Source organism: Phyllostomus hastatus, unplaced genomic scaffold, assembly GCF_019186645.2.
Source record: "Phyllostomus hastatus isolate PE091 unplaced genomic scaffold, TTU_PhHast_1.1 phas_contig_34, whole genome shotgun sequence".
Classification (NCBI taxonomy): Eukaryota; Metazoa; Chordata; class Mammalia; order Chiroptera; family Phyllostomidae; genus Phyllostomus; species Phyllostomus hastatus.
In genome coordinates this window covers 57350299-57371052 of record NW_025333857.1, presented here as the reverse complement: position 1 = coordinate 57371052, position 20754 = coordinate 57350299, and the positions used below count along the sequence as shown (strand labels likewise).

Here is a 20754-nt window from a genome sequence, read left to right as displayed (position 1 = left end):
TCAGCATCTGATCCAAACGCAGTTGAATCTATCGCTTTCCAGGTTGATGATGAGATAGAGGTGGCTTGGTCCGTGGACCCCACTGAGGCACAAGGTCTGCATGGGGCCGGGAGAGGGGGTGCTGGGGGCCTGAACACAGGACCTGAGGCCCAGACTCAGGTCTCAGCTGCTCCTTTCTCACACCTTATGGCTGCGTGAAATGAGCTGCCAGTCTGCAGCCCTTCTTTCTCCCAGCCTCAGTTTCCCCCTCCTGAGAGTGGGAATAATATCTGCCACCCTGCCCAGCTCATGGACTGGCTTTGGGTCCAGAGGGGGGTTAAAGTGCTTATGCAAACCAGAGCAACTGGATGTGGGAGGCTTCTGCGGCTTCGGGGTGACAACGCCCGGCAATGTCCAGGTGCCACAGTCCAGGCTCACACTCTGTGTGACCAGCACCCGTCTTTCCCAGGATCCCTTCCCAGGGTCTCCGGGAATGCTCTCGCGTTCCTCACAGCAGCCTGCCTGGCCCCCTCAGCCAGTGACTGGCCCAGACCGAAGCCCCTCCCTGCTTTCCTGTGGATCGCCTCCTGGTACCCCGAGCTGGGCTCCCCTCTGCTGTGTGGAGCCCCTCGTTCTGCTGTGCCCCACATGGGGACACTGGCTCCTGTCACGTATCGCGCCCCTGGGTTGAAACCAAATGAAAACGTACAAAACAGAAGAGAGTTCGGGGAGGGTGCAGGCAGCTTCCTACCAGAGGCCACAGGGCTCCCCCTACTGGCCATCTCGGTCCTGAAGGCCCTGCTTGTGCCAAGTGGATGGGATTTCTCCCCCACCCTCTGCAAAAGGCCTCAAGGCCCCCATGGTGCTGAGACGCCCCCCACCCCCCAACCCCCAGGACAAGGAATAAAAGTGTTTTCTCCAAAAAAGAACATGACTTTCAGAGGCACCCCTCCCCCGCTGTCAAGATCGTCCCCATTACTGTGCAGGGGAGTTAGCTCCTGGAGGCCTTGACCCTCTCCATCCGGGATGGGGGTTTTGCTCTCTCCAAACACACAAAGGACTCTCTGCAGTGTTCTCCCCTCAGAAGACCAGTCAGAGAGCACTCAAAGTGTCTCAGAAACATTGCTTGCAGCTTCCAACAAAGGCAGTTACCCACCCCACACCCTGCTTCTACTTGTTAAGGCTTCAGGGAAAAAACACTGGAGCTTGATCTTAACATTTTGAGCATCGTGAGTGAGAGAACTGCGTGGGGGGCTGGCCTCATCATGAGTTCAGCATTAGAAAGTGGGAAGAAATGGGGTTTGGGAACCTCTGTGGTTTCCGGTGACATTCCGCTGTCAACCCCAAACTGTCACTAACTGGGATGTTTTTGTCTTCCTTCCTAGAGTCCCTCTGACCACGGAGGTGCCTTTACCTTGGAGCCAGGCGATCTCCTGATGGACTTCACAGAAGCCACTCCTCTGGTAAACTTCCCATTTTGCTAAAACCAGAAAAGCCACAGTCCGTAGAAATACCTTGGCAGTGGGACAGATGGACAGAGGTGGGCATTGCTGTTGGGAAGGCTCTTCCTCTTGTCCTGCTCATGGCCAGGAGGCTCAGGGGTCAGCTTTCTTCAAGGGTCCAGGTGCCACGGGTCCCTCCCACAGTCCTTGAGGAAGGGTGGTGCTCCTTTCTTCTGAAGCTGGCCGCTGGGGGCCCGCCCCCACCTGTCCGCTGCTCCTCAGGCGTTGCAGGGCTCCTGGGTGCTTGGGTCTTGGCTTCTTGGCTTCCTGGGCTGTGCCCCGCATGCCCGCCCATGGGGCATCACTCGTTGCTTCCAACAACGTGCGCTGGTCTGAAGCACCTGCTCGAGTGCTCACCCTGGCTCTCCAGACCCCTCATGCCTCCCTGCTATCCTCCATCATCTGCATACAGGTCTCCCCTCAGGGAAGGTGGCCTTTGTGGGGCTCGTGCCTCTGAGAAACCCTTTCAGGAGAGAGAGCACTGAGCCGGGACTCATGCAGGCTGGGCCTGGCTCCAACCTCTGCTCACTCCTTAAGAGCCTTGGCATTGGATGGTCGCTGCCTCCTCTGTGGAATTAAGGATGTCATTGTTTGCCCTGTCTGCCTAAGAGTGTGTGTGTGTGTGTGAGAGAGAGACAGAGAGACAGAGAGAGAACAGAGAGAGAACAGAGACAGAGAGATCTTCAAGAATGCAAAACACCATAAATATGTGTAAGATATCGCTACCAATATTATTAGAGGACACAGGCAAACTCGGATGGATCTTCAGCTCAACCTAATATCCAAGTGTACTTGAGCATAAGTCACGGTTCACAAATTGGGGGCGTGAGTCAAAACGTGAGTCAAATTAAAAACTGGCTCCTGAGGGCTTGCCATGCGCCCGGCCACGCAGAGGCCCTGGGAGTGGAAAGGGCAGCTAGAGGTGGGCGGGGAGTCAGGCTGGTAAAGGGCCAAGGCGGACAGGCGAGCCATGTAGACGATGCGCAGGGAGAAGCTGGAAGTGGGGGTCATTCAGGTCTAGCTCTCCGTGGGAGGATGTGGTGCCAGGGGAGGATTTCTGGAAGGCTTTCAAATGAGCCCAAATGCTGTCCGGGGGACAGCTGTCTGGGGCGAGGACAGCCAGCCTACCGGGAGGCAGCATACCCCAAAGGACCGGAGAACCCTTAGGGTACACCCTGAAAGCCTATGAAGGCGAAAGGGGAGAAAGCTAAGTTCCTAGGCCTCGTGGTACCGGGGTTTTAAAGTATGACTAGAAGGACTAGGAGTTTGCCACATGGGGAAAGTAGACCAAAGCATTCTGTGCAGAAGGCACATCATGAGCAAAATGCTGAGAATTGATTGAAAACGCCTGATAGATTTGAGAGCGAAGATGAATTTACAACAAAGTGTATCGTGGCTTTGATGGGGGTCCTGGGATTCCCTTAAAGACCATCGTGCTACAGATGCGGCTCGGAGACCGAATTGCCCATCTTTTCTTTGAGTACAACAGACTGAGACTCGGAAGGAAGCAGCATCTGGCAGGGACCAGAGGTCCCAGGATGAGATGCAAATGCCTAACGAGTGACTGTCCAGACTCCTTGTGCACCGCTCCAGCAACAGGGATCTCGTTCCTTCTCCCCGGGATGCCCCGCTCGCATCTCTGGTGCCTCCTACTTGGCTCTGACACAGGGTCCCGGGTGCCGCGCTGCCCAGGCACGGCATAGCTGAGGTCCTTGCACTGCACAGAGCCCCGGCTGCCTGCCTCACAGCTGAGGCTGGCAGTGATTATGTGTTCTGCGGGTGAAGCCCGCTTCGTCTTGCTCGAGTGGATTGAGGCGTGAGTGCACGTTCCCACGGAAGGTGGGCTGGGGGGCTGGGATGTTGGAGAGAGCCCACTCCATGTGGGCTTTCTTGGCACCCCCGGCTTTGCTCTTACCTTGCTCCAGAGTCCTGTCTTCCAGGGGCCCCGGGGGTCCTAGAGAGAAAGAGAGGCTCTGGCAGCCAGCCTCTCCCTTTGTCCGGTCCTCCTCCCTCCATCGCCTCTGTCTGCCCCACCCAGTGTCAAAGGAATGCAAGCAGCAGCCTCTCTGCCCTCGTGGGCAGGGTGATGGAGGGTCTGTGTCCCAGGACAGCAGAGGAGAGGCTGGACTTAGTGTCTGCAGCCAAATGAGGCTCCTAAAGCCACATCCCTGGCCTGGTCCCTTGGAGAATGGAGGAAAGAAGAGAGGTCAGAGCTGGATGGGCAGGGAGATGGAGAGACGAGGGGACAGATCATCTCAGCTTCGTATGGGACAGCATTCCACTGAGACTCTCTCAGGGCTGGTTCAACCCCGAGACTTTCCACCCTTGTGAGCCGGGCTGTGTGGGGTGGTTTCCAGAGAAGCATAGTCCAGACAGCCAAGAATAATAAAAAGGGTTTCAATCTTGACTGATATCTCTTAAAAAAAAAAAAACACTCAAGAACATTAAATTCACACCTGGTAACACTTCTTGAATCTCTTTTCGTCAACTTCTTAATTCTCCCGCCCCCTGCACACCTTGAAGAACTTTCATCCGCGAGCTCTCCACAAAAACTTTCTTTCTGGCTTCCCTGTCTCAGCATTTTCCCTCTCCTCCCAAATCTTTCCTTCCCTCACCCCAACTCTTATATTAGGTAGCCCAATTTAGCAATCCAAGTCCCACCACATCTGCAGCTGGTTGTCTGCCAGGCCCCAGCAGCCGCATCGCAGACTTCACCCACCATTGGATCAGCTTCCGCCTGGGATGGAGGAGGTGGGGCGTCAGGGTGGGGGGAGAAGGCGCATGAAGTGAAGACAGCACCCACTCTCCGTCTGGCGTTCTCTGCAGGGGCGTGAGTGTGAGCAGCGCACGGAGGGTGTTGGTGCTAATAGAGGAGGGCAGTGGGAAGGAAGGTGCCCTGACATGTAATAATGCTGACCCTGAGGAATGCAGATTCCTGCCCCCCCCCACCCCCGCTCCAGGTCAGCCATGCCAGCGTCCCTCCCCAGGTAACACAGACCTGAGACACCTGTGCCCCTGTGTTCCTGATGCTTTCTTTCCCTTTGAGGCTTGTCCCTCCCTCCTCCCTGGGGTCCCTAAACCACTCACCCAACTGCAAAGCAGAGCTGGTAGAGCTGGGTTTCTTCTGGGTCAGGGATGGTCAGTCAAGTTCATGTGTCAGGGAGGAGATGGGTCTAGCCAGAGGCAGTCTGCGAAGGGCACAGAATGGGCCCTGCGTTGGCTGTCAGAAGGATTGCGTTTCCATTGGCCCCAATAATAGTTTTTATTTTGAACTTCATTCTGTCGTGAGGGCTGAAGCTTCATCTCCAGTCAAGTCAGGGGCCTCTGTACTCTCCAGGACACAGGGCGAGGGAAGGACAGCGTGTGGTCTGTGGTGTCACCCGCGTGCCCACGCACTGGGGCACGCTGCTTCCCTCGCGCAGGCAGTGGGATGGAAATCACCCTGCTGCTGGGATGGACCCCCTGTCTGCTGGACACCCCTCACAGCCCTTCCGCTCTGGGGCCTGCCAGCTCCCCAGCTCTGCCTGAGCAAAGGGGCACAGGTCCTCCCCGGCTTCCATTTCTGTGCCCCGTCCTCAGCCCCTGGACAGGGGCCCCGGGGCCCCTTTTCTCAGTGCTCCCTAACATCCGCCCTGCCTCCCTTCCACTCTGGCTTCCCTCCAGTGTCCTCAAACTGGCAACCGCTTTTCCAGTCCGTATGGTGAAGCCTCACCTGGTGTCATCATTGTTTGTCCAGGCCAAACTCGTTCCCAAACGTCAGATTTGGAAACTTCAGAGCTGACTAGGACCTAGCTGCCTGACTGTGGGGAAGGCCCAAGGAGCAGAGGAAGCACCAGGCAAAAAATTAAAATGGCCTTTCAAAATAGTATCCTATTACATGTGTTATCTTATCTCCTGTTCATTTACTAAGAGTCGAGAACGTGTAAGCCTCAGGAATGTTCTTGTGTTTAAATCCACTCAGATGCATATGTGAGTGGTCAGAGGTGCTCTGGGGATCAACATTTCTTGACTGTGAAAGTCCAGTGCTGGGCAAAACCCCAAGTCATTCATTATCATCTTCAGTTCAGACATTGGTGGGCTGTATACATTTTGGCTTATCGGCGGTATGCCTAGGTGTCTTCGTCATTCATGCCTGCCTCTATTTTCTTGAAAAAGCACACACTGGGTGCCTGCTGTGCTTGCTCCCCAGAGGCAAAGGCCCCTGACCTGGGGTCCCTGGTGCGGCGGTCCTGGCTGGGTCTGTGAGTGAGGGGCAGTGGTGGGAGCCGAGCTCGAGGGCAGACAGGAGCCACCCCGTGCAGGCCGTGGGTGCTGCCTTGGGCAGTGTAGGATTTAGCCTGAGAATCAGAGAGAGCAGTGTGGGGGTTGTAAGCAGGCTGATAAACCCAAGTACAGGGGACTAATATGGACTCATGCGTTTCTGAAGAATAGGTGTAAAGCCAATCATGAAAGGGGTCTAGACCCATGGCTTTAGACTTTGCAAATGCCGTTTCTGCACATCCCCGATTTGAAGAGGGAAGCCAGGCTGTCGAGAAGGCCGTGGTGAGACGGTGGCTGTGAAGGCCCCTGGAAACTGCCCAGGACGGCACGCTGGAAAGGGGACAGTTAGATCACTTTGGAGACGGGAAAGGGGCCTCAGTTCTCTTGATCAGTGTTCAATGCCGCTGACCCAGAGCCTTGCTTTACCCATTACGGCAGGATCGTACCAACTACGTAAGGAAACTCTCTTGAGCAAAAAGATGCACGTATTTATTCTGTGGAGCGAATGGTCCCTCCGTGAAACCCAAACCAACCCCGGCAGTGGTCCCCTCTCCTAACCTCAGAGCTTTCTCTCTTCACCATCGTCATTTTCACCAGGACAAGCTGTGGGACCTCTGTCTGGTGCATGGCGCAGTTCGGGGCTGGGCCGGGGAACCTGGCATCCCAAGTGACATGGCATCTTCTCACAATGCTTGGTATCCTCCCGCTAAGCAGCAGGGTACCCCAGTGCCCATATGAGATGCCCAGGCATTCGCGCATGGGTGTGGGGAGGGGGGTCAGGGCTAGTATGTTTTCTGAACACAGATAAGAGACATGACAGATTAAACCCTAAACTCTGTGTTCCTCCTCGCTGATATATCTCTTTCCTGGGGCACTCTGCTGGACATCTGCTCGCCGATTCACCATAATGTGGATGCTTATTTAGCAGAATGCAGGAGGGCCCGGGCCTGGGGGGCAAATACTCTGAAGTGCGTGGCTCCTCCTCCTCATAGTGCCCCCATGCCGGCATCACTGACTCCTCACCGCTTTCTTTCTGGCTTGGCCTGGGCAGTATGTCAGAATCCTCAACAGCATGCCAGGAAGCCACTGCCGGTCCTGTGCAGATGGCACAGGAGACGGCCCCTACCTGCCCACCCCGGGAGTGGGGTTTCGATGTGGTGTTCTGCTCAGACAGTATAGAGAAGCCAGAGGAGAGCCAGAGAGGAGGAGAGCAGGCGGAGAGCGGAGGGAGGCGGGAGGGGCGAGCCTCCAGTCCGCCAGGGGCTGGAAGCAGGCTGCGGGTGAGGCTGGCTGGCGAGCAGCAGTTGGCAGATCCGTCTTGCACTGTGCTATCTTTCTCTCTTTCCCCCTCCCTTATCTCCTCTTTCTCCTCCCCCTCTCTCACCTCCTCCCCTTCTCTCCACTCCTCGTGAGCAGGCAGAGCCCGCCAGCGCCCCCCACTGTGCCCACTCTCGCTGCTCTCCTCCACTCTCTCTCCCCATGAAGGAAGAGACCACTGGAGTTTGCATGCACCCTCCAATCAAAACGAGGCTGGTAGGTACCTGGCAGGGAGAGGGGCCTGGCCAGGAGAGGCGAGGCGGCAGGAGCCGCCAGGCGGCGGCCCCAAGGGTGTGCAGGAGCAGCAGACCACCAGGAGAGGCCGGCCGACAGGTGCTCCCCCTCCAGGATGGATGCAGGGTTCGGAGGCCAGCTGGCTCTGGTCGAACTGAGGCGTGGGGCTGCGGTCCTGCGCCTCACCTCTAGGTCTCCAGAACTGGGAAGAGTTTGTTTCCCTAGAGCTTCAATGAGCAGAGATGTTTTGCCAGAGAGAAAAGTCTTAGTTGCACTGCCATGGCAAATAAAAATTTTTCAAAACTCGTCTTTCTTGCTCTTTATCAAGATGAGTCTTACATGACGACTTGAATCACTCATAACCTCACCTTAGCACATTTTTTTCCTTTTTGCACGTTTCCTGCTAATAGTTATTCATATTTACTCACACTTTTACAGGGTTAAACCATAGTATCCACAGCCCCTCCTGTTTTTCACTTAAGGTTGTGTTCTCTCTGTCTTGTCACTACATTCTCCAGGACCTTGTATGTTCCATTAGGTGAGTGGTCCAACATTGACCCAGCCAGTGACTTACTGCGGGACACGTACGTGGTCTCCAGTTTCACTGTTCCCGGGAATGCATGTAGGCTGTTGCGCCAGGCGTTTTGTTTTCTCGGGCTAGACCCTGCCAGGTTCAATAGTGTGACCTTGACTTTGCTCCCTGGCTAATGTAGCCGCACCGAGTGACGGCGCCATCAGAAGGGCAAACGTGCTTGGCCACACTTGCACACCACAGGGTAGAAAACATTTCTTCTTCCTTAGAGCAGGTGCAACATCATTCCTTGGAGTTGCCAATTTTCACATTTCTTTAATAGCAATAATGGACCTCTTTGCCCTTCTCCTCCATGAAGGTCTGAGAGTCTTACCTGTTTGTTACTTTTGATTGGGCTCTTGGTCCCAGAACACCACGTGGAGCCAAGAGGCGAACCTTCAAGGACGCACCACGTTCTGCCCCCAGAACGTGCCCCCAGTCCTAACCCCGCTGCGCTGCAGGCAGTCTCCACCAGCAGCCTGAGCTGGCGCCTGGGTCTTAAGGCAGTGTGGGGTCCATTGTGGAAATTTGGAGTTGTTGAAAGAGGCAGAAGAGAATTCGGGGGAGGGGAACAGTCTTGGACTGAACCTCTCAATGCGGATTGCAAGGACATTGTCCTTCCCAGGTCAATTGGAGTGAGACCTATGCCACCCGATCAGAAACCTCAGAGAATCTGGGTCCGGTCTGGTGTGTTTTTGCTCATTCCTACCTTACTCCCCATTAGAGCCACTCAAGAGAATCAGGGAGTTGCCCCAGGGTCCATAAACAAGACCCTGAGGGTCACAAGGGCTGCTGCCCTCTGGTGGTGGGTGGCAGAGTGTGCATTCAAGAGCAGTCTTGTAGGTAGTTTCTGTGCCCTGGGGGCTGCAGACAAAGCTAGTGCCAGAGTAGTCAGTTCCCTGGGTCTGCTGGCAGTTCTTTTAGGCCAGCTTAAAGAAATAAGCCTCTCCCCCCATTCCCAGGACTCCAGGGGACCAAAGACGAAATGACCAGACAGAGAAATGGAAGCAAAGGCTCTTTGGGGTACCCACCACTACCTGCTGAAGCTGGGGCACCCACCCTCTTTCAGACCAGCCCTGTGCTGCCGCCACCGCGGAACTGGGCACTTCTGATCACCACGCCTTCTGTTCCCAGAGGCCCTGGTGGCGGGACTCTCATGTGCTTATGTGGGTTCCTTCTCTTGCCCAGGGTTTACAGGGAGCTCAGCCACTGAAGTGGACAGATAGGGAATGCTCTCTAGCCTAATTAGTCCAGGTCAGGACTAATGGTGTAACCTTAGGTAAGTCACTCCTCTGTCCACTGTGACAGACTGTGTCCCAGGGTGTGACCCTTCAGCAGTCACTAGCCCTTTCCCTTCAGCCACAGAGAAGCCATCAGCAGCCACCCCTGGCTGCCCTGGCCTGCCTCGTCATATGCCCTGATCAGTGGAACAGGCTGCATATAGGGCCCAGCACACCTGGGAGGCCCAGGCAGACCCCAGGGAAGGGGGTTCCAGGGTGAGGTAAGCATGGGGTGCCCCCAAACACAAGACTCCAGTCTCTCATCCCTAGTGCATCCCAGCCTACAGTCTGATGACCACAGACACAAGCACTTGGTCACGCTCCTGAGGGACCTCCGCGTGTTTCCTTGCACAAGCAACAAAGGCTCTGCATGCGTTCCCCCTGAAGCTTTCAGTTGGATTTTGAAAGCACACTGCCAAAGATCGCACAGCTTTGTTTTCTAATCTGAAAGGAACACTCTTGTCTTTTCTCTTTTTTGAAGATAAAAGCATTCCCGGTTGATACAGTGACCCCGTTTCCCGATCCTTTCACTACAGGGCCACAGTTTACCGTAAGTAGCTCCGGAAAACCTACCTGCATTCAAGGGCATTGTTCCCACGGGGCGTGCTTTCCTGTGGGGCGCCAGGCAGCCGCGCTCACAGCTTCTCAGATCCCTGCAGACTCTGTGAGTTCGAAAGGAGCTGGGGTATGGGCGGGGGCGGGGGGGGTTCTCCATCTTTTAGTTATTTTATTGAGATGAGCTTCACCAGGTAAAATTAACTATTTTAAAGTGACAACTCAGTGACATTTAGCACGTTTAGAGTCATGCAACCACTGCCATGGTCTAGTTCAGAAACATTTTTATCACCCGCAAGGGACACCTCGAACTGAAGAAGCAGTCACCCCGCTGTGTCCGGCCGCCCCCTGGCCTGTGGCAGCCACCGATCTGCGTTCTGTCCCTGTGGATTTACCTCGTTTGCATACTTCATATAAATGCAGTTATGTAATGTGTGACCTTTTGTGTCTGGCTTCTTTCACTTAGCGTGATGTGTTTGAGGTCTGTGCACATTGTAGCCTGTATCAGTACTTCATTTCCATTCGTGGCAGAACAGTATTCCATTGTACGCACACACGGCGACTTGTCGATCCATTCATTTCCTGATGGGTGTGTGGGTGGTTTCCACCTCTTGGCTACTATCAATAATGCTGCTATGAACATACCTGGACATGGTATTTATTTATCGGTTCTTTATTCTTTGGGGCTGGATCTGCATCTTGATAATGGTGTGATTTTTAGGTAAGTCACTTTATCACCTTGAACACCACTCTCCCTTTATTTAAAGTGGACACAGTGATAAGAGTATCCTCCTTGTATCCAGTTGAGGCAAGAATCAAAAGAGATCAAAAACTTGAAAGTTCTTTAGTGGCCACAGACCATGCCACAAACATCAGGTGTGGTTGTTATTTTTCAAGGCTGGAGAGGCAGGTGGTGTAATTAACAAGGGCTGGTAGTCATGACAACTGGCTTCATGTCATCACCTCTCTCCGCATCACTGGACAGCTTATTCATGCTTGCTGCAAACAGGTGGAATGTTTTTTAACATGTAAGTGTGGTTTTCTCATTTGCAGAATGAGCATTCAGTGGTTTCCAGGCTCCTTTTTAGCTGCTCAATTCTCTTCCTTAAATGAAAACTTCTGCAGGAGGTCGCTATAGTGTGGGCGGCTGTCTGGAGCACAAATGGGGAGCCCAGGGTCCCTCCTCTTTCCCCTCCCCTCCGCTCCTCCCAGGGATCTGTGGTGGTAATTCCAAATGACTAGAACCAAATGACTCCTGAGACTCCTTCCAAAGGGTTTCTGTACAATCTGGAGGAGCTGTAGGTGACCTGGGAGTAGCTCAAAGCATGGCCTCATGAGCAGTATCATCATCACTACCTGAGGTGGTTTGAGTCACACAGAGAGGGAGGGTGTGATCAGTGGCTGATTCAGCACAAACAGAAGGGAAGGTGTTCAGCAGTCCAGGAGGAGGCAAAAAAAAAAAAAAAAAAGGGCTTCCAGAATGTCCATTTCTAGGGTTATAAGCTGCCTGCAGCATCTGCCTCTTAAGAACCAGAGGGCAGAGACACAGGGGCTGGGACAGGCTATTAAATGCATCCCGCCCTTGCAGTTCTGCTAGGCTCAGTTCCCCAGCTGGAAACTCTGGCTCCCCTTCCCTCCGCTGGCCATAATGGGCACACTGGCCTCCTGCCCGGCCTTGGCAATGCTGTGGGTCACCCGGAAAGCCCTTCCTGAAAAGCTGGGGGCCAAGGTGGAGCAGGAAACCAATGTTAGAAACCACGCTGGGACTTTTAAGAACTGGGCGAGTGTGGCTTGAAGACAGCTGCAGCAGGCAGAGGGAACAGCATGAACGCGAGGCAGGAGGGGTCCTCCCACATTCCAGGGACTGAGATGAAAGCCAGAGAGACTAACACGCAGAGCGCAAGGGAGTGGGGCGTGAGAACAGGAAGGGGAGGCGGGAACGGACACTGAAGGGCCCACACCGAGCTTGGCCTTGTAGGCCACAGTAGGAATTCTGATGTCTATCCTAAGAGCAATGGGAAGGCTTTGAAGGACTTACGCAGGGCAGTGACAGGGCAGGTGCGTTTGGAAACGTTCCCTGTGACGGGCAGAGTGGCTTCAGGACAATAGTCTAGAAATGGAGGACAGCAGTTCAAGGGCAAGAGGGCAGAGAACTTAACCCAGAGCAGTTTTGGTGGTGGCGATGGAGAGAAGCGCAGAGACTGGTAAGAACTGGATTCAGTCAAGAAGTGGAAAGGTCAGGAATGGCTCCTGGATTTCTGAGCCGCAGAACGTGGATGGCCAGTGGGTTCATTCACTGGGATGAGGAAATCTGGAAGAAGACTGGATTGGGAAAGGTAATGAATTTGCCTCTGGCCATGATGTGTTAGAAATGCCTTGGAACGGAAAAAATATAATAAAAGTTAAGTCGAAAAATTAAAATATACTAAAAAAAAAAATGCCTGGAAACACCCAGGTGGAAACAATGAATGGGCAATTGGATATCCAGGTCTGTAACTGAGGAAAGAGAGTCGATTGGAGATAATAAAGAGGGAGTTACTGGCAGCCCAATGGTAACGGAAGCCAAATCCATGGGCTTCAGCCTCCTGATTTTCTCTCCCGTGTGTCATGTTCTCTCCTCCTCCCCACCAAGGTCAAGAGACTTGATCTTGCTGTAGGATGGGTCTCTCCACGGACTTCCAGACATATCCTAGCCCTAGTTGTTAGGGAGTCCAGCAGTGTCAGGGAACTCTGCACAAAGTCGGTCTGGCAATTGATCTAGCATTGACCTTGAGCCTGGTTTCAACAACCGTGCTCCTTGCTTGATCCTAAAACCAGTTCCTACCCTATATTCAGGCCTGTTGACTGGGCTTCTGCTTTGTACTCAGCCCAGTGCCTTGATCTGTCTAGGATAAGGGCCCCAGGCTGGTTCTGGTCAAATTAACATCCCATGTTCTTTCCAACCTGGGTCTGTCCCTCTTTTATCTGCTTCGTTTAATGGCAGTTCATTTATTTATTCATTCATTCATTCCTTTGTTCATTTAACAAATATTTTAAAAACAAGTACTCAGCATTGAGATTTAATAATATTGGGAATCTTCACTGCTCCCCAAGGTCATTCTTAAGTGAAACTAGCTTTTCTTTTTAGAGTACATGACATTGACGAATATAATGACTGCTAATGCAGTTTGGTGTCACTACCTTGATTCATGCTAAGGCCCTGGCACTTTTACCCAACGTTGCCTTTGTGCCATATTTCCCTCTTTTTCCAGAAAGTATCAAAAGTGGCATTAAAAGCCCAACCTCCACCCACTTCACTGAAGCAGCAGCAACAAAAAAACCTTCTTACCCCAGCTCCTGTGTCCGGAGAGACGAGGAGCGAAGTCATGCTTTAAATGACAAGTTGCATTTCCTGCTCGTGCTGCATGTCCGTCATGGGTGGGCTCCGGACTGTGCTCTGTGTCGTCCTCTTTCTGGGACCCAGGCTAATAGAGCAGCTGCCATCTGGAGCACTGCTAGTCACAGTGGCAGAAGCGGGGTGGGGGGCGAGGTAATAAATCACATACCGGCTCTTAAATCTTTCAAAGGAAATGAAATAGGGCACTGCTACCCACGCTTCCTTGGCCAAAGCAAGGCATGTGGCCATGCCTAACTTCACAGAAGGTGGGGAAGTGCAGTCCTACCTGGTGCCTGGGAAGTGACGAGCCAGAATTACCTGCTGGACTGAACAAATGACTGCCAGAGCAGTGAATGTTCAGTGAAAGTACATTCATTCATTTGACACGTGTGTAAGCTCCTTGCAGCAAGCACTGCATGCTGGAAAATATATAAGGCTCTTGTTCTCATGGTCCGTTCTTTGGCATTGCACCCTCCCAGGCCAGGTCCGTCAGTTCTCCCTCTGGAGACAGGCACAAGACAAATAGGGGCTTGCATTTTTCAGCGACAGCCTTGCGCGACCCCCTCAAAGATAAGCCTTTCTCCCAATTGCTCAAGCCAGATATACTGCTACAGAACTGTAGCTACACTTGGTATTGTTAGGGGGGTTCGTGTTTTTCCTAGAAGAGATAGCTTATCTTCTGTTGAATCACAGCAGCAGTAGTGCACAGTTGACGATCAGAGCCTCTTCTTTGGAAAGCTACGTGGTAAATTTCTCCAACTGTAAGGTCAGGAGCTAGTGTGAAAAATCTAGTTATAGAATATAAAGCTGGCATTATCCAAAGGATATAAAACAAACAAAAAGCATGCATAGAGAAATATTATGAGGAAATAGATGAGGGGGACCCCCCAAAATCCCAGAATTTATTTATAAAAAATTGTGTATTTATTCTTAGACATTTAAACTTCAGTCACCTTCAAAGTACTCTCCATTTGATGCAGTACATTTATGGAGACATTTTTTCCACTGCTCAAAACAGTTTTTTGAGCTTCTGGATTTTGAGGCCTTTTAGTGCTTCTGCCACTTTTTGTTTCACCTCTTCCACATCGGCAAAGTGTTTCCTTTTGAGGACTTTTTTCTTCTGGGGAAACAAAAAAAAAGTGGCTTGGGGAGAGAGTGGGTGAATAGAGAGCATGAGGCATGAGGGTCATGCCGTTTTTGGTCAAAAACTCAGCACGTGCTGAACACTCAGCACGGTGTGGGCAGGTGCGCTCGTGAACCACCCTTTATAAAACGGGCAAACGTGCTGAATCTTCAAAAAAAAATTTCACTGAAGCCAAATGCAGCCTCTCACAACAGTGCCAGCTGGTACACTGGTATAGATGGGCTCCTAGAACACTCGCCTAGTGGGGGAAGCTTGTGCTAAAAGGGGCCTGCCCTCCAGAAGATAATTGTGTTTTTGGCGGGGGGGGGGGTCCCCCATATACTGCCCAAAACAGTAAGGGATTATGGAATTCTTTATTTGCTTTTCTATATCTTCTAATTTTTCTATATAAAAGTAATACGCATATCATGCTTTGTGATATGAATGACAATAATCAGTTATTCTCTCCAAATGAGGCAGCGTACCTAAAACTTGACCTTGTTTCAAAATCATCTAGAGGTCTTGTAAAAACACAGATTGCTGGACTTCCCAGGCATTCTGTTTCCAGACGTCCTTGGTGGGTGCCTGAGAATCTGCATTTTGACCAAGTTTCGAGGTAATACTGATACTGCTAGTCTGGGGGCCCTACTTTGGGGACCATGGCTGTTGTGGTGAAAAACACCAGTCATGGAATCAGCTAACCTTGCTTCTAAATACTGGTGCTTAACACACCCTGTGTGACCTTGGAAAGATACTTAGCCTCTCAGACCTCACTTCCCTTTTCCATAAAATCAGTCCTAAGATCCACATTCTTTTCACCTTTTGACCTCTCCAAAATCAGAAAGTCGTTACAATGGTGGGTGTGACAAAGCTGGAATGGGCACATTTTTCCTTCTCTTGGGCAATGCAAACTTAGTGCATCTTATTACAATGATGTCTAAGATGTGATGAAATGTGATCTTTACCTTCCAGGATTGTGGGAGGTAATGTATGTAACGTACTTTATGTAGTGTCTGGCACAAAATAAGTCACTGTAATAAATGGCCATTGAGTGTAGCTATTACCAAAAAACAACAGAATTGTATAGTAAGGCTCAGGGAGCAGCTGACAGTGTGGAAATGGAACCGAATTTGAGATGGATTTCCTCTTTCCCGTTTCCCCTCCAGGCAGATTTCAGAGACGGTAAGTTACCGTGCTGCCCCGGCCAGTCTTCCCCGCTGATCCCCGCAGTGACCCTGAGGCCTTTGACCGAGACCATCTCCACAGTGCAGACCATCTACACCGCTCGGAAGCCTGTTTCCCTGGCAGCCAGGTGAGGCGGGGACACCAGGCACAGGCTGAGGTTCACCGTGTGTGTGATGTCTACAACCCTCTCATTCCTTCATTCTGCATTTGCTGAAATGTCTTCAAAGGCTACACAGTAGTCCAGGTGCTAGGGATGGACAATGAACAGAACAGATGAAAGTCCTACCTTTATGAAGTTTACAGTTTAGTATCAGCAGAGGGGAGACAGACATTGAATGAATGTGCGTGTGTGAACAGTGGAGACAGATTCCATAGAGAGGCAACTGGGCCTGAAGGCCAAGGAGTCAGAAGTAATCTCTTAAAGCAGCCAATTTTAATTTAACTCGATTTGTTAAAACAGTAGGAGGGCCCTGGCCCTGGCCAGGTGGCCCACCTGGTTGTGCATCTCATTCACCAAAAGGCTTCAGGTTTGATCCCCAGTCTGGGTGTAAACAGGAGGCAACCGATTGATGTTTCTTTCTCTTTCTCTTTCTCTTTCTCTCTCACTCCCCCTCCCTCCCTCTCTATCTTCCTTCCTCTCTTTCTAAGGTCAATGCAAACATATCCTGGGGTGAGGATAAAAGAAAGAAAACATAGAAGGGCATTCCAGAAGAAAGTGCATATGAGACCAATTGAAAACATGATTTAAAGAAATCTAACCTCTAGACATCTTCCCAATCACTCAAAAGACCCTTTCTGAGAGGTGGCTTTGCACCAGCTTCTGTGCTGGGCTGTGGGAGTTCAGAGGTGAAGGACATCTGTGCAGTTGGGCCCCTGAGAGGCAGTGCCTGGAGGAACTCCCAGTCTGGTGGGGGAAGCCCATAGGTAGGCAGGTGACTTCAGGTCATTGAAATGCTAGCCAGTGGAGGAGGTGCTTAAGGAGCCTAACAGAGAAAGTCAAGAGCTGCAGTCCAGAAAGAATCTTGGGGACAACTTCAGCTGAATTGCTCTTGTGATTTTTGAGGATTTAGCTCACTATTTTGTCGCTTCCTCTTTTTCAGTGCAGAGACGCTCCGGCAGGAACTGGAGAGAGAGAAAATGATGAAAAGACTGTTGATGACCGAACTGTGAATTCTCCCCTGGTTGCCTGGAGGATGGCATGGTGCCTTCTGTCATTTTCCTTCTTCGGGTTTTGCGGGCTCACTCTAGCACAACAGGCTGATGTGTGCTCTGTCCGCCCCGGTCTCCGTGGTCGTTGAAGCCAACATCTGGCTTGACTTCTATTGGAAAAGTTGTTTTATGTCTCCTGAGTATTAGAGTTTTTCTACTACTCAATGTAGTCGAGACAGGATTGGCAAGCCTTGGAGAAGAACAATGGAAAAATGTGGATTTCTTTCAGAAGTACCTGTGTGTATACATCAATAACCACAGGGGTTAATAAGGAGCAGAATCCTTTGCTATCAATCTCAACCATGTGATTTTGTATGATCGAAACTTACACCGAGCTTTGACTGTTTGTTAAAGTCATTTTTAATGAGAGAATAATTCTTTTTGCTGGTTTTTCATTTACACTAGTAAATACACAGATCTTTTAAAGTCTTTAACATTCATTTTTATTCAGACATGAGCTAAAAAGGAAAGTTGCATTCACCAGGACTTAAGGTACTTCAGCTTAATCTGAAACGTAACTTCACTTGTGACTTTGTTAGATATGATATTGCTTGGGATACATATAATTTATCATGAAACCCAAAGCAGGAAATTACAGCTCAAATTCTAAAAATCCTTACAAGGTTAAGGTGATTCAGTGTCAGGCTTCATTTGGGTGTTCCATAAAGGAAAATCATTTCTAAAGTTGATCAGTTCCGATCCCGTTGATAGGACCTTGATCAGAAGAAACCCTACTCTCTTTTTATAAGTTTCACGAAATGTGTTTTTAACTTTTTATTATGCACTTGAACAACTTTGCAGGAATAAAGGAACCCCCTAACCACGAACTAGCCCTCCAGATTGTTTCCCAAGCTTTCCCGACACGCGTGTACGCCATTGTACACAGGTACGACCGGTGTGTGCGTACCCTTCAGTTGTACTCTTCCACCTAACACATAGCTTCTCTTTTCAACACAGAACCCTCTCTCACCCATTTAAATGTCTTTATGTCCGTATAACATGGCTAACCTCACTTCTCCCCATTATTAGACATTCGAGATATATCCAATTTTTCACTCGTATAAATAGTGCTGCTATGAATGTCTTTGTAAAAAAAAAATATATATATATATATATATATCTCCTTCCTTTGGATTCTTCCTTTGGGAATGTCTCCAAAGAGGGGATTACCAGGTCAAAGAGCATGAAGTATTGTATAGCTCTTGCTTTATATTGCCAGATTGCTTTCTAGAAAGATCCATCTCTGGGTTGGAAGGACCTTAAAGGTCATCCAGTTCAACCCACCCCCCTCCCACCCCCTCTGAATGCTTGAATTCCTTCTTCAATTTATGATGCCACCAGCAATGTATAAGCATTTCTATTTACCAATAGTTCTGCCAGTATTGGGTTTTGCCGTTTTTATTTATTTTTGCTAGTTTAATAGGTGTGTATTGTTGTTCTTGAAATGTTGTTTTATTTCATTAATTGCTAGCAAGGCTGAGTACTTTTCCATGTGATGATTTACTAGCTGTATTTCCTCGTGTGTAAAATGTCCATCCATTTCTTAAGACCACTTGTTAAATGGAATTGATCTCACATATTTGTACCAGAACTGTATTTTTATGTTGTATTGTATAATTTGCTCTCCTGTCCCTGTACTTAAAACTGAATGGTGCCAATAATTTCATACTAATGATTATTTAAAAAAGAGCAATGCCTCATTTACTAGCATTATTGTAAAATGAGGTATGTAAGCAAATATTCCGATAACAGAGGATTAACCCTGGAAGTGCTGAATCTTTAAAATATTAATATTTTTTGAGGGAAATCTTTCTAAAACGTATTACACACTTCCCTGCCTTAGTAAACAGAGTACACTGGAGAGTCTTTAAGCTTTTCTCTATGAGTCATGGCCGTCACTGTAAACATCAGCCCTTTGGTACCTTGCTGTGGTGCAGTAACGTCATCAGAACATCAGAAGCTAACAACATGTGCGGGGCTTGGCTTTGCCTTTCACAGACTATTGTGCTCTTCTCATTGATGGCTTCTCATTACTGCTGTCTGCTCCTCCTGTGAAGCCACCTGGGGCAATTGGGGTATTTGGGATCTTTTAACCCCCATACTACATGACCCCTGGCTGTACTTTTAAAACAGCTTTTGCAGTCTTGTGCACACAATGAAGCAAACTGTGGTCCTGTACATTTTGGGGGAGCTATCTGTGTCTGGGCTGGTCACCTCCTGCTAACCCAGCACCCTCCCTCCTTCTCTCCTAACTGCTTTCTGACTCTTCTGCTCTTCACGTCCTGCTCTCGAATGGAAACTTTTCAGGCAAAATGGAAGTTTTCTTGCAGAAGCTGGGAGCCCCCGTGTTCCAGGGTGTCAGGGGGGCTCTGCTTCTGAGGAGGGATGCATGGGCTTTTTGGCTGCTGTGCTAGGAGGCTCTCAGCCTCCTGCTTCTTCCCCACGTCCCCCGAGGTCCACAGATGTTCAGAAGGTTGATGTCACTGGAAGTCTGATCACAAAGCAGTTGGCTAATACTGTGTATGAGAACCCAGTACCTTTGGCAGCTCAACACTAACCAGTAAAATCAAGAGGATTCCATTGTTTCAGCAGTTGTCCTGGTTATTTGCCTACATTAGTGTATAATGGGTGCTTGGCATGGTGAGCTGAGCAGATGACCTTGGGTTGGGTGGATTCACTGGGATAAAAGTGAATTGGTACAACCGCTCCATCTTTTTTATAAACTGAAGACCAAAACAATAGCACTGCCTGGTTGCACGACACACATCTTATATTGGGGGGCAGGAGGAGATCAGCTTGTTGACATAATCATTGCAGAGCAATGGCCCCAAAGTGGTGTGGGCCCCAAACTCCTGGTGGACATGGGGTTAGGGCAAGGGGCCTGGGATGCCAGTGACCCATGGTGGGGGGGGGGGGGTGTTGGACTATAGACCTCAGTAGGAGATTCTTACGTTTGAAGAGTTTTAAAATTATGTCCTGGAGCATTCAGAAGATCTCACCTGCCTGCAACCCAAATTTCATATTTCCCAAACCTGATATCCTTATCTTTATATTTCTTTCACCATCTCAAAAGTCACTACTTTTGAAGAACTCAAAATTCACCATTACCATTTTAAGTGTATAATTCACTGGTTTTCAGTACATTTGCAGTGCTGTGCCAGCATTGCCACGAATTCCAGAACCTTCCAAAAGGGAACCCCACACCTAGAGTCACTACCAACTCTCCCCTTTCCCAGCCCCCAGCAACCACGAATCCACTTGCTGGTTCTGATTCATGTCTCTGGCGTTGCCTGTTCTGCACACTTCCTGTATGTGGAGTCGTAGGATATGTGGTCCCTTGTGCCTGGCTCCTTTCACTTAACATAATGTTTTCAAGGTTCGCCCATGTTGCAGCATGGGTCAGCGCTTCATTCCTTCTCATGGCCGAATAATATGCCACTGTACAGACAGACCACAGTTTGTGTATCCATTCAGCAGTTGATGGACATTTGGGTTGCTTCCACTTTTGGGCTATTCCGAGCAATAGAAACATTTGTGTATAAGTTTTTCCATGAACATATACTTTCAATCCTCTTGAGTATATAATTGAGATTGGCATAGTTTGGCCATATGGCAACATTTCGTTTAACTTTTTGAGAAACTGCCAAGATCACAGCTTTTATTTCTTAAACAATCAAGAGTGAAAAAAAATCACAGTGATTACTGCACAGTGAGAGCATGAGCAGATCGGTTACTGGTCAGATAAGCGAGAAGCAGCACTGATTTGGGGCAGTTTTTGTAACAGAAAAAAAAAGTTGTTTTAGAGAAATGGCTTCTATGAGAAGAGAAAATAAAGGTGTTTTCTTTTAAAAATGAAATCGAACTCAGGTTTATCTCTAAGTTCTTGCTTGAATAGCAGTCTCTTGTACAGCCAGTGGTCTCAATATTCAGGGAAGCCCCCCCCCCACCACACACACACAAAATGTGCACATAAGAGGGAAACAGCAGAGTATTTCTTGGCCACTCAGTAGACTCACAGCAGGGAGGAGCAGAGAGTCTCTGTAAAACCTGCCATGTAACTAAGCTCAAATATTAGTAGAAAAGATAAAGAATAAGAAAATCTTCAAAGGCCATTTAAGTGGGTGGGAGAACCTTTCTAAAAGAAGCAGCCCAGTTGGTACAGA

General features: G+C 49.8%; 1 protein-coding gene across 1 annotated transcript in view; it reads left to right on the top strand.

Moving 5' to 3' along the window:
• The window catches only part of EPB41L4B (erythrocyte membrane protein band 4.1 like 4B), a 118103-nt gene extending 98835 nt beyond the window's left edge, over window positions 1–19268 (top strand). The window contains exons 22-26 of the mRNA XM_045840284.1: window positions 1365–1442; window positions 7158–7274; window positions 9625–9693; window positions 15364–15509; window positions 16483–19268. Coding sequence (XP_045696240.1) covers window positions 1365–1442; window positions 7158–7274; window positions 9625–9693; window positions 15364–15509; window positions 16483–16552 — 480 coding nt within the window. The 3' untranslated portion in view covers window positions 16553–19268. The remainder of the gene's footprint in view (window positions 1–1364; window positions 1443–7157; window positions 7275–9624; window positions 9694–15363; window positions 15510–16482) is intronic.
• The last annotated feature ends 1486 nt before the right edge of the window (window positions 19269–20754 follow it).